At 38.5% G+C, this 13,996-nt stretch overlaps 2 protein-coding genes across 3 annotated transcripts; one reads left to right on the top strand and one right to left on the bottom strand.

Annotated features, from left to right (window-relative positions):
- Positions 1–169: 169 nt before the first annotated feature.
- On the top strand, positions 170–8,263 carry LOC113048385 (WD repeat domain phosphoinositide-interacting protein 2-like). 2 transcript variants are annotated; one of them, XM_026210181.1, is made up of 12 exons: positions 170–416; positions 1,361–1,443; positions 2,589–2,758; positions 2,856–2,952; positions 3,194–3,291; positions 3,397–3,489; positions 4,407–4,477; positions 4,584–4,691; positions 4,928–5,092; positions 5,173–5,280; positions 6,470–6,567; positions 6,648–8,263. In XM_026210181.1, the coding sequence occupies exons 1-12, from the start codon at positions 343–345 to the stop codon at positions 6,758–6,760; spliced, it is 1,278 nt and encodes a 425-aa protein (XP_026065966.1). In that variant the 5' UTR covers positions 170–342; the 3' UTR covers positions 6,761–8,263. The 2 variants fall into 2 exon arrangements, with proteins under 2 accessions (XP_026065966.1, XP_026065956.1); XM_026210171.1 differs by having other exon boundaries at positions 4,584–4,697.
- A 255-nt stretch (positions 8,264–8,518) lies between these two features.
- Positions 8,519–13,683, bottom strand: LOC113048408 (actin-related protein 2/3 complex subunit 1B-like). Its single transcript, XM_026210204.1, is given in 11 exon segments — positions 8,519–8,867; positions 8,969–9,059; positions 9,298–9,494; positions 9,576–9,651; positions 9,737–9,943; positions 10,030–10,076; positions 10,078–10,138; positions 11,001–11,223; positions 11,308–11,412; positions 12,840–12,915; positions 13,524–13,683. Coding segments are annotated over 10 exon segments (1,110 nt in total). The 5' UTR covers positions 12,904–12,915; positions 13,524–13,683; the 3' UTR covers positions 8,519–8,828.
- Positions 13,684–13,996: the final 313 nt, after the last annotated feature.

Here is a 13,996-nt window from a genome sequence, read left to right as displayed (position 1 = left end):
AGCAAACAGACACATGTAACACCACCTTAAAGTTGGGGCTTCACTGGGAAGCTTCTGAAATTTATTAGGATAAATTGTGTAAACGTTCTGCAAAGCACTGGACACATGCCCGCTTTAGTGAGAAATAGAGCACCTTTTCCTTTAATTTGAACGGAGCCTGTGCGTTCAGCAGTTACTGCGCATGCGCACGGAAAAGGTGCAACAGTGGCTGGAGAAAAACAACAACATTCATTGGAGCAAGGGTGGAACTTATGGCAGTGCGAGACGACACCAGATTTCATTGATTCAAGCCACATCCGAGCCCTTTTCACTTCGGCTTAATCTGTAAATGGTGTCGAGCCCATGAACCTGGCCAGTCAGAGCGGAGAGGCCGGCTGCAGCCAGCTGCTCTTCGCCAACTTTAATCAGGATAACACGTAAGAAAAGAACCACGCTACTGCTGATGGCCTAACAGCCCGTCTACTCGACAACAACAACACAGTGCTGTCACTGTAATCAACGAGTAATTTGCACCGCAGTCCTGCGAAGCTGCGTTTGTTGTAACTGAAGCGTTTCGCTGTGTCGTCGCTCCAGTGCAGTGCGGATAGGTTTTTAAAGCGTGCTAACTCACTCTTGTTATCCTTACTGACTTTTAAGTCGGTCCCTCTTAAGACAATTGCATACGATGTGTTAATGCAATTTTTGTTTAAATCAGCACCCAATTTTGCCCTGTGAAGTAACGTTAGACAAATTCACCCACGAGACTTGTAGCACTAGCGCCCGTGCTAACACGAAAAATACACATTTGCTTTTCTGCAAAGCTTTCTGTTTCAGCCTAACTGTGTGAAATATTAAACACGGGATGTTAAATCAACGTTTGGTTATATAACGCTATTTAATTTAGCAAGTGTTATATAAAGGTATCTTTTAGCTGTGCGTTTAATGAAGTAGGACGACACAGCAAAATAACGTTAGCTCAAATGTTAGCAACGCCAGAGTAACCTATGACTTAAAACTGAGCTTTGATTTCGTCTTTTGGCTGATAGTTTCTATGCAATTTTAGGATTTTTCAAAAGCCGTTGGTTTATTTTTCCAAATCCAGTAACCAAAGAGCCAGCTGTCAAGTTAGCCAAAGCTCAAATCCTAATAATAACAGCTGCTACATTTCAGCACTATAGAAAGTAAACTACTCTAAAATGGTTCAGTAGTCTAACTTTTGTATCTTGAAGTTCGATTGCAAAATAGCCCTTGAACACATTTCCCCATCAGGTCAACAACCTGCTTTAGTCATTAAGCAAACCAGTAGAACATAAAGAAGTGGATTTGTGTTTTAATGACTTACTGTGGCATTTCATTATTGTTACTCCTTTGCTTTTTCCAGATCCCTAGCTGTTGGTACCAAGTCCGGCTACAAGTTTTTCTCCTTGTCATCAGTGGACAAATTGGAACAAATATACGAATGTAGTAAGTTATTTTTGTTTTAGATATTGTCAGCCTTTATTCAGCTTGTGTAGTCATGCAAATCATACCTAGTATGGCTGCTTATACTTCTGGCATGATATACGTTGATTGAGGGGGTTGATAATATCTGATGCTCTCTCTGGAGGTCAGAGATAATCAGGGGTGTAAAAGGAGTTTGAAAAGTGAGAGTCCTTGAAATTATTCAAATGAAGAGTTCTGGATGCTGATTTGCAACATTTCAATGTAAGATTCCAGCTGTGCCGAAATACTATCTATAGAGGCCAGCTCTCAACCTTCGTTTAAATGTCAGAAACCTTAGTGTAAGGATGGCAGCACTGTGATTTACTTAGTAAAATACCATTTTAAATAAGTTATGCATCCTTATGATATTTCCATTAATGTTATAATGGTTTTATAAAGGGAGTCAACCGACATGCTGTATCATCATTAAAGTCACAGCTGAAGGGCTTGCATGAACACTTTGTGCTTCTCAATTGTCTTAAACTGTAACTAAATTCAGAAAAAAACAGTCTGTCTTCCTGTCTGTAAGTGTTTAAACTTCAAAAAAGTAATATGGCAGGATGTAGACATTTCAAAATGTCTTGAAAATGAGTTATGTTAGTAATTTTGCTATGTCCCTGTAGTCCACTGGTTCTTAAACAGTGGCCTCAGCAAACTTCCAGCTTTCAAAATCATATCCTCTTCGTAGTTCTTGTTGTTGTTGAAGAACATCCAGTTCTTGAATATTCTTTCATCACAAAATAATTGTGGTTACTTCAAATTAATAAATCAATACGCCCAGTTTCTGTAAATAAAAATGGTTGAAAAAACAAGCAGCTGAGTAACAGCAGAAATACCAAAACGATATTCGCTGCTGTTGTGGGGGAAAGACTTTGAATAATAAACGGGGAGCCTTTGAGTTGAACTGGTAGAGATTCACTACTGTAGTCCATTATAAATCCGGTTGTGTGTTCACTGTGCGTGTGTGTTCACTGCTGTGTGTGTGCACTTTGGATGGGTTAAATGCAGAGCGCAAATTCTGAGTATGCGTCACCATACATGGCTGTATGTCACGTCACTTTCACTTAAATGTTTGCATGAGTGTAGTGCATAAGACATGTTTTATATTCTCACGTGTTTGTGCTCAGCTGACACAGAAGATGTGTGCATCGTGGAGAGATTGTTCTCCAGCAGCCTTGTCGCTATTGTCAGCCTTAAGGCACCCAGGAAGCTGAAAGTCTGTCATTTCAAGAAAGGGACTGAGATATGCAACTACAGCTACTCAAACACTATACTGGCTGTAAAACTAAACAGACAGGTAAGTCTGCAAACATCTATTTCCTGTGATGCATGTTTACAGTTTTGTGTTTTATTGCAAGTGATCAGACCAAATCAGACCTGCTTTATTTCCACAGAGACTGATCGTGTGTTTAGAGGAGTCACTCTATATCCACAACATTAGGGATATGAAAGTACTACATACCATTCGAGAGACCCCTCCGAATCCTTCCGGTGGGTACCACTGCTTGCCGTCAATGCATCATTGTCAGTGTGCCGTTTTTTTTTCTCCAGACTTTTCTTGGGGAAGTACATGTAGCAGCTGCTTCCTTCAGAAAGATCTAGTACTCTATTTATGTTTAGGGAACTGAAAGCGTAGGTTTGCAACTGTTACTAATGGCATGGCCTTGTTGTTATTAGTATTAACCAGACAGATGCTTTATTTGTGATTATTAATGTCAGTAAACATTTATAGGACTATGTACCCTGTCAATCAGTAATGACAACTGTTACTTGGCCTATCCGGGAAGTGCAACAATTGGAGAGGTACAAGTTTTTGACACTGTCAATCTGGTAAGTACTGTGTAGTTTTAATGTTTGCCTTAATTATGGTTTAATTAAGGGATTGTGTTAAACAGGGTTGGTCACTATGTCTGTGTGTGTGATATTCCTCCTCAGAGGGCAGCTAACATGATACCTGCCCATGATAGTCCACTAGCAGCACTGGCATTTGATGCGAGCGGCACCAAATTGGCCACGGCATCTGAGAAGGTAGAGCTGTGTGTGTGTGTGTGTGTGACACTCATTCAGATTAGAATTAAGCTGCATGATATGGTCAATATTCACATAATTCACTTCTAACTCAGTGAATCAATTCCAAACTCTGAACTGTTTGCTTGTATTGTCAGGCAAAAATGTTTATAGAAGTCACTGAATGGAATTCTTCATGACTTTTTTTGTTGTTGTAGTTTAAAAATATATGAAGGCTCTTTTTTACTATGTGTTGTATTTGTAAATATAAGTAAATGATTAAATGTCATTATATTAAACCACTTTATAACTTTTTTTCTCTTGCATTAAAAGTTTAGATTTTGGCTTCTGCTTAGCTACACTTGTTTGGGTGATAAAGAAAACAAATTGTAGCTCAAATCTTTCCATTTTTAGTGATATTGCCCAACTACTGTATATGCACTACCGATCAAAATTTTCAGGTTAATAATAATGTTTATGAAAGAAGTCATAAGGTTTACTAATGAAAATAATACACATTTTTCTGAAAAACAATAACATTGTGCAAAATTATATCAATTTAAAACACATTTTCTATTTTAAAATATTATTTATTCATGTGATGGCAAAGTTGAATTTGCAAAGAAATAGTTTTTTCAATATTGAAAACAGTTGTGCTGCTTCATATTTATGATAGACTTTTTTGATAAATAGAAAGTTCATCAGAACAGAATTTTGTTTTTAAATAATCTGCAACATTATAAATATCTTGACCGTCACTTTTGAGCAATTTAAGGTGTCCTTGATGAATAAAATATAAATTTCTTTCACATTTTTGAATGGTGTTTGCATATTGACCTTCAAGATTTAAAGTACTGAATAATAATGGATCAAGAGTTTTAGTTTTTGTAACCTTACTCAGTTACATTTTCAGACCCTCTTTTCTTGGTATTATTTAGGGCACTGTAATCCGAGTGTTCTCCATTCCAGAGGGCCAAAAGCTCTTTGAGTTCCGGAGGGGAGTAAAGAGGTAGTAAACTATTACTGTACTATATTTCTATCAACACAAAACACCAAGAACTATAATAAGCACACGGAGTGAAAACAATGCACTTTCTTTAATTATCCCTCGACAGATGTGTGAGCATCTGTTCCCTCGCCTTCAGTATGGACGGACTCTACCTGTCTGCTTCAAGCAACACAGAGACAGTTCATATTTTTAAGCTGGAGACCCAGAGAGAGAAGTCAGTGTAATGATGCCCACTGAAATAAGTGGTTCTTCAGACCTTCTTCTCACACCTCAAACACAATCCCGAGCATTTGTACATTTTCCATTTATTGATTAAAATCTTGTTTGAGCAAGAGCAAGCCTCCTTCTGATAACAGATCTGCAAGCTGCGCTGAAAACAGAACATAGGCATAGCTTTCTTTTTCATCTTTTATTTTGCAGCCAACTCATGTGTTTTTATTTTCATCTTAGGCCTCAAGAGGAGCCCACTACTTGGACGGGATACTTCGGTAAAGTATTGATGGCTTCCACAACGTATCTGCCAGCACATGTGACAGAGATGTTCACTCAAGGAAGGGCATTCGCTACAGTCAGACTGCCCTTTTCAGGTCACAAGAACGTCTGCGCTCTGGCCATGTGAGGAAACCGCTCAGTCTAAATATGCCATCAGCAACCCCGATGTGTCTCTGATTATCTTGCTTGTGATTGGTTTCTAGAATCCAGAAGATCCCACGTCTGCTGGTGGCTGCATCAGATGGCTATCTTTACCTGTACAATCTGGACCCACAGGAGGGGGGAGAGTGCACACTAATGAAGCAGCATAAGTGAGACCCGCTGTTACCAAGTTGGAACTATCAATCAGACTACTAGTCTATACAGTCTCTCTTTATTTTAAGGTCCAGTTCTCACTATTAACTATGACGTTTGCCTCAGTAAACTCCTAATTACTACTGCTTTAATAGTAAGTAAGGTAGGTGTTATGTTTAGTTATTGAGTAGGATTAGGGATGTAGAACATGATCATGCAGCAGAATATGTGCTTTATAAGTACTAATAAACAGCCAATATACTAGTAATATGCATGCTAATAAGCAACCAATTAATAGTGAGAATTGGTCCCTATACTAAAGTGTTGACGACATACACTATCATATAAGTTTGGGGTTGGTAAGATTTAAAAATATTTCTGAAAGAAGTCTCTGGATGCATTAGAAACTAATTTATTCCTGTAAAGGATCAGAGCAGAAATCATTCTAAAGTGTTGATTTACTTTGGAAACCTTTCTTATTATGAAAGCAGTTGTTCTGTTTGATTTTGTGGAAACTGATCAGTTTTTTTTTTGGGGATTCTTTAATAAATGGAAAGTTTAAAGAACAGTATTTATTTGAAATAAGATCAATGTATTTACTGTGACTTCCGATCAATTTAATGCATCTTTGCTGAAGAAAAGCATTCATTTCTTTCAGAAAAAAATCTTAGTGCCCCAAAATTTTGAATGGTAATGTATACATAGAATGTTTCTGTTGGTGATCGAGTATCCTGTACAATTTACTGTGAACCAAAATTTAGCTTAGCCCAATTCATTCCTTAGGATCCAAACAGGGATGAATTTCCAAACACGTCCATGTTTTCCCTATTTAAAGACGGTTACATGAGTAGTTACGAGTCCTTATGGTGACACAAAATAAACAGTGGCAGCATTTTGTGTCACCATACTTACTCGTGTAACTACTCAAGCAGGGAAAACATGGACATGTTTGGTAGCTTTTAAATTCATCCCTGTTTGGATTCTAAGGAATGAATGGTGCTAAACACTAGCATAGTGGCACTGCGAAATACAGTGATTGAGATGGGAGAGGTACATATCAACTTGTCTAAGTTGAGGGAAGAACATAGTGGAATATGGAAAAACGTTTTCCTTTAAAAAGTATGTATTGTAATGGTATCTGTCTGAAAAATAGTTTTAGGTTTAATGTCATGTGAATTTCTTATATAAATATGATTCTTCCTTTAGGTTAGATGGAAGTGCAGAGCCAGCGAATGAAATTCTTGAACAAACAGCTCACGACCGGCCACTTGTGGCACAGACCTACAGTGCTGCTGTTGCCAAAGGTAAGAAGCTGTCGTTTTCACTTAAAAAATGATCAGATGTAAATGTTAAAAATGGCCTGGAATGGTTTTCATTGGCTCAGGTTACACTGAGGATCAGGGGGCGGTGGGGGGTGCTGGGGTGGAGGATGACATGAACACCCTGCAGCTGGACGAAGAGAACGAGCAGCCTCCGTTAATCCTGGAAACAGACTGAGCTGCTGCCAGTCATGCCCTGGATGGAAGATGGAAGCGACTGAGTGACATTGCAGAGGGGGCTTCCCTCCTCTGGTGCTGCTATGGACATGTGTGACCAGATAGAGAACGGGATTAAAAGAGAGATCATTTTAAAGCAAGCCTAGCTGTAGCCTTATTCTGTCTCTTGTTGCGTATAGATGTTTCCCTTCCCCCACCTTTGTGGCTTTATAAAACCTGGTGAACTTTTCTTTTGTTTCATTTTTTTAATGCCCAGTTATGTCCTTAATCAGACCAAAATATGAAATCCAAGCTGCAGGTGTCACATTTCTTAGCTTTGCATGTACATGTGCCAAGAATAGAGATCCTAGAAAACCTTTGCTTTTCATGTAGATGGTTCTGATGTGTTTGCTGACCATTTCTCCTCTTGAACTTTTCCATTTGTGTCTTTTTTTGATTGTGATTGAAAGCAAACTGGCTTGCGCCACCTGCTACATCACCACACGACTGCGCAGTGTCTGCATTGTGGAGTCCCTTACCAATCATCAACATCTGTGGCAAAATGTGAATATTGTCCTGTAATAATCTATATGACGTGTTAACATGACGGCCTGGTTACCATTACTGTTTGAAAAGTGTTTTTAACAGGCTGAGAGGGTTGTTTTTAGTTTCATCTTGAATTTCTGCATCTATACACGCACATGCTTTACAATACTCTCTTCTAATTAATCCTATACCACATTAAGGTTAAACAGGCAATGTGGAGATCAAAACTTTGTTTGGCTTTGAATTTCCCCTCGTGTCTTCATACGGCCTGATTTCTTTGAAAAAGCTGTATTATTTGAAGTCCCAAACACTTCAGCAACCTCAGTAGAAGAACTGATGACTGATGAAGGCATTTAATGTATTGATTTGAGTAGGAACTAGCCTGTGTTGAACGTGGTTTCAAGAGCCAGCCAGTCATCAACTTGTTTCTAGGACATTTTGTTTGAAACCTAAGGAATGAATGAATGAAGGAAGTCATGCCTCGTCCCTTTGATTTATTCTCAATACCAGCAGCTGATGATTGCTCATGAGCCTCATTTTGGTAGGTTCCTACTTTGAGGGCCTTGTCCTTTGCAAAGACAAAAAGCGGAATATATTTCACTATAAACATCAATTTTTAGTAAAAGTTTGCAGCATTTGTCTTACAAGTGGGGTATGTTCTCTCAGACATCCGTATGGATGTCAGTCTGAACAGACAGGTCACATAGTCTGGCAGTTGAACCAGAACAGGTCAAAAGTTTAAAGAGATATTCAGGGTTTTTGAATGTGATTACCAAATATTCACAATAATACACAATGTTAGCCAGTGTGTCCAAATAAGCACACAGAGCAAACAAAATACTTAGACATTCGGAGATACTGCCTGGATTCCCAGAGCTCTAAAGAATCTTGAGATGATTTTTCTGCATGATTGCCTCTTGAGCATGTTTTGATGTTGCTTATCAACAAATGTCAGTAATAAATTGACATCTTCATCAGCCAATGAGCTCTCAACCCCTAAGGCCACTTTAATCTGTTTTCTAATGATTTTTGTATAAAATGTAAATTGTTCCATATAAAAAAAAAACTAAATAAAACCTCTGTTGAAAATGTTTAGCATCTTATTAGATTTTCCCCTTCACTCCATTCCTATTTAAATTCAGTGTAGAGATTGGTGTACTGATCTTTTATGTTCATTATACATCTCATGTTACATAGAGTTGCATTGAAATGATTGGGTTAACACAGGAAATAATTGTTTAAAAAATGTTTAATCCTTAGCAAGTAATCATTTTTATTTTATTAGTTTCAATTGCAGTTTATTAAAAATCCAATGCAAGGTACCTGCAGTATTTAAAGAAAAGCAATCAATGACCAGCACATAAATTCAGACAAAATAGAGTTTTGGTTCATCCAGAACCACGTCCTAAATTGTATCAGTATAAAATCCTTAAACCAGTTAAACTTAATCAAAACATAATCTTACTGCATTGAAAAAAAAAAATAGAAATGGCAAAAAGGCAACAATATGACCGGCAGATATTTTGTTCTGATGTCTGCAATGTCTAGACAATCTTGAGGTCCTTCATTGCAGATTCAAGGGTCTGAAACAGAATTAACAAAATAATTATAATCATCTTTATGCACTTTTTGATTACTGCTAATAAATGGATAATTATGAAATTCACAGAAGTTAAACAAGTACCTTTACATCCCAAATAGTCATGCCTCCGTCCATACCAGTGGTGCAGAATTTGGCACACTGTGCTTTTCCCCCATTAAGAATTGAGATTTGGCTAAGAAGTGATAAAAAAAAAAATTAAACACATTAACAGATCAAAATGTTGGCTGTTTATTTAATGCTGGGTGGGGCATCTCAACATTGGCTCAGTCCATCTTTTCATTTTGGGGCAGAGCTATTTTTTTCCCAATAAAGGACGGGGAGTGACTAAAACTTTTAATGCCACAGTGGATGAGAAATTACTAACTTTCAACATAAAGGAATCAGGCTGAAAGACAAACTATATGTGGTACCTGATGCTGTTCTTGTGCACAGACTCCAGGACAGCTTCTTTGGTGTCACTGGTGGCTTTCTTATCCAGGTTCTGGAAGCGTTCTCTGGCTGACATGCCCTTCTGAGCACTCTGTTTGGGTATGTCGAGTTTTCCTCCAAAAGACAAGGCTGCTTTGTTCGAATCATAGACGAACAGCACAGGGTAGCAGTCATGGCCCTGAAAAATATATGAAAATGAGGGGACAATCTAAAAAACAGATTGCTTAGGCATCAAGGCCTGAAATCTGAAGATACTTACAGCTGCCACTAGGCTGTTCTCAGTAATGAAAGTCACACACAGAAGAGGCAAGGTTTCTGAAGTCAGACTGGTGCAGCTGGCAAGATGAAATGAAATGATTAGGTAAATATGATTTTTAAAGGCATGTGTGTGAAGGCCCAGATTTGAAAGGCAATACTCACACAGCAGTCTTTCCTCCCTCAGCCACTGCCACAGTGCTGTCATGGCTGGCCCAGGCCACGCGATTCCCACTGTCCGAGAAACAGACACCGTGCACCCAACCTGCGGTTCCAGTAGATTCGAACATGACCTCTCCAAAGGGCATTTTAGAGCCCCATGGAGTTGGAGCAGGCTTCTCTTCTACTTCCTTTATATAAGCAGAAAAGATCCTGGATGGGGATTTAACAAATAAGAAGTTCAAATAACAGCCATGTTCAGAAAAGAGACATAATAATGCAAATAAGATTGAACTAACCTGCATTTAAAGTCACATGATCCAGCTGCTAAAAGAACGTTATTGGGGGTGCCAGTCCAAACAAAGGATGGTAGAGCGGATGGGCTTCTTAATGTGTTTGCACACCCACCTAGCATAATAAAAAAATAACTTTAAGCATCTTAGATACAACCACACCAAAACAATTGATTAGTTTGTATTTTTTGACAGTAATTAATGTCTGCTGAAATCCTAAAATGTAGTTCATAATACAACATTTGTTAGTACTGGTCCTCGAATTGTTGGTATAACAGTTAAATAGCACTGGGTTTTTTTCCACTACCCTAATGGAAATTAACCATGCTTTTACTACATTCAAAATGCCCCATGCCGAGTATGGGTCATGACTTTCACTAATTCAACCGATTTATTCAAAAACACTGACTGATTCAGGAACGCCACCAAATGCGTTGATGGGCAAATTCTGTTGTTCATTTGTTTCTCTATTCTCCCTCCGAAATAGAAAATTGTGTCTAAAAAGTTTTTCAGTATTGTTAGTAGCAGTGTTTATTGAACTACTTTATTGTATTAAAGCGATTTCACATTCACTCTGTTGTGATATTGTCTGCTGTATATCAGCAAGATTATGATTGCCTACGGCCGACACAGCAATTCTGGAATTCATATATTGAGTTAAATATGGTCACTTGCGGCTCATGTTTTTGTACAGTCTATAGGCTCATCACAAGTTGATGTGTAACATGTAACCTGTAATCCAGCATTGTTGCACATGGAAGTTTCTGAAAGTGACAAATCGACTGATGAATCAATTTCAAGGCAGTTGGTGAGTACCAGCATCCTCTGCAGTGCATTTCTATTCATGCCATTCCAAGCACTGCTTCAAACCGAGCCATTTAAAAATAACAGAGAGGCCATCTGCCTCATAGCAGTAGTAGATTAGCACTTCTGCCAGAAAAAGCTCACTATATCCATTTCTCCTGCCTGATACTCACCAGTCATTATCCTGCTCAAAATAGCAGACTGAGATCAGACGTGAGCCACTGCCCACTGCAAACTTGTTTTCTTTAGGAGACCATTTCACACAGCGGGCAGCACGGTTGATCCTCAGAATGACCAGGGTGGGTTTCCATACATCTCCTTTTAGGGTCCAGACATAGGCATTACGGTCAGTGCCGCATGTCACAATGCGATTGCTCTCGGGGGCCCAGTCAATACCTGGGTGATGAAGAAATGGCCAGCATGAGATAATGTTGGTCACAGTAATGCTTTGCGTAGATCAAGTGAACCATCTAGACTTACCAGTTACTTGACCATTGTGCTCCTTCAGCACATGGATTTTGTTCCAGTTGTTTCCGTCCTTCTTGTAGATATGGACTTCATGGTTATTAGGACACAGTGCAATTTCTAAAGAAAACAGGAATCCCAGTGTATAAAATATTCAGCGCAAGGACAAAAATACTTTGGCTTTATGCATTGTAAAACCGCCTAAATATGTTAGTAGTAAGTACTTGTTTCTTCAAGTTTTATTAGTGCCACTTTATTAAAATGATTATTAATATCCCTATTAATGTGTGGATTGTTGAGGAGAGGTTGGATTTATGATGGTGGGATATATTTTGGTCTGGTGTAAAAAAAAAATGAGTGAAAAAAAATCCCATAGACTATCATTAAAATGGACTCTACTTTGCTCTTTTGGAGCAATGAAAAACTACTGAGCAACACACTAAAAACTACTCAAAACACCTTAGGAACTGCAATGCAAAAACACTTGGCAACCACCTTTAACTCTCTTAACATTATGGCAGGCATCATCGCTCATGTTTGCAGAATAGTGTTTAAAAGAAAATAGGCCTGTCTCAATACCCACACTGCTTCATAGCAGTATTTGGTTGACGAAGTGTATCACGTCATTTGCGAAATGTTGGAAGTATGTAACACACGTAGCAAATGGTCAAGTAGAAAGGCAACAAGCGTGGAGATTGGGAACAGTCCCGATCCTGGATTCTGACACAGCGTCTATTTCCCGGCACAGCAGATGTGGTCTCACATTTTTTATAAGTGAGCTATGTTTTTAACAGCAGCAGTTAAACCTCAAAGTCTTTCTGAGGCGTATCGTTTCTGTTGCTCTGTGGTCTGCTGAAGACGTACGGCATCAGCGACCAAGCACCATTCATGGTAAAACAGGAAGTCTGGGGGGAATTAGTCATTACTGCTTCTCTCATCAGCATGAAAAGAAAAGCAGGGCGGCAGCCGTGAAAAGACACCACTTTGAAAAACTAGATTTTTGCTCTTTAAAGACGTTTTTTAAACTCTTAATTAAATTGTCTTGTTTTGGGTTTTTGAGAGCACTTAACTTTTGATGCGAAAGGATTCTAACTGGCATCATAAACCACATAAAACCAAGTGCACATGTGGCATGCATGATAATACATGTGTTTGTACATTCTGCGGAAGGATATGCAGCTTTTCATCCAAAATGTAGGTTTCAGCAGAACAATGTAGACATTCAGTAAGGCGCTTGATGGGTGGTGGTTCACAAGATGATTTAAAACTTGAATAAATGTTAAAATTCATGTAATATGGGACGCAAGACCATCTCTGTGAGGAAATGTTAAACATTAGTCCATAGTTCGAATCTAACCCTATTCAGAAAAATCCTCAAAAGACATATTTGATTCGTGATCAAACGAGCTTTGGAGACGAATCATTTGTGTATTCGGTCAGTGATGCTCTCACATGAATACACAGTTCAGATGATAAAGGATGTATTTAGCCCTAGACACTGGGAATTGCTCCAAAGACTAAGAGATGCTGCAAGTATGAGAACTTACGAGTTCGGTCCTTGTTCCAGGCATGACAGCTGATAGGTTCAAGAAGAAAGCTGTGATAAGACATGGTTGCTTCTTCCTGTAATTTCAATTTGAAGATATTTTGAGATGAACTGGTAAAAACAATGTTTTATCAAACCACTGCAACATGACACCTCATTCACTTTCGTAAAGGCCTGTCACTTAAATGGAGAAGTTTTGAACTTCCCATATAAGTTTGTTCATTTTCTTTTCTGTTTTTTTTTTTTTTACTTATTTCTGTCTTAGTCGTACTTAAAACTAAAACGGTTTTGCATTGGTAATAGCAAGTATTATTATTTTCCTCAATGTTTGAAGTAAATTAAAACCAGACCAGAAGGGAATGCGACAAAGCCAGATGCTCCACTTAGAAGAAAAACACCCAAAACACCCCCACTATCTATCATAGTTTCCGTTTAAAACATAACGGTTCTCTCTGCTGAAGGAGTTTGAAGTAGTGAGTTTCAAGTGTCAGGCAGAACTGAAAATCTCTTGCTACAGCTAGAAAGTCACAGAAATACTGAAACATACTTTCTAGTTGTCAATCTGCATGTTAGTGCATGTTAGTGAGGCACAAACCCAAGCATTTTGAAACTACTGATTGCTTCATATCTGAAAAAAAAAAAATTCTTCCATTCGTATAAGCAAAACCATGTTTTTTCTACTTACCCGGGAAACCGTAAAAAAACAGATGTGTGGGGAATTGACAGTCTGCAACAGAAGCCTGAGTTCGTGGACTCTGAGCAGTCAACACAAACGCTGGCTTTGCTCTGAATGAACTAAAGTATTTCCTTGTTCGTTATTCTCTCCAAATATGCACTACTTCCCCTTCCCCGTTAGAAACATATAACCACTTCCTTGTGTGGGCGGCTGTCTGCTTGTGAGGAGGGTTTGCAGTTCAACTCCCCTTCACTTGCATCTTTTTTAAACCCTTCGTCTGCCAAGCTGATGTATGGTCACTAACTTTTTTTGAATAAATCTTTATGTGCAGTGTAATCATTTACAAGAACCGTTACTTAAAAAAAAACATGTATAACCCAACCTTGGGTTGCAATCTGAGAGCTGTGTATATCTAGTAGCATTTGAAAGCCTAGATGTTTCCCATTAGCATGGAAAGCAGCCAATCTCAGCAAAAGGCATTG

Source organism: Carassius auratus, chromosome 3 (genome assembly GCF_003368295.1).
Source record: "Carassius auratus strain Wakin chromosome 3, ASM336829v1, whole genome shotgun sequence".
Lineage (NCBI taxonomy): Eukaryota > Metazoa > Chordata > Actinopteri > Cypriniformes > Cyprinidae > Carassius > Carassius auratus.
The sequence above is the reverse complement of the archived record's forward strand: the minus strand, read 5'-3'. Positions and strand labels throughout refer to the sequence as shown.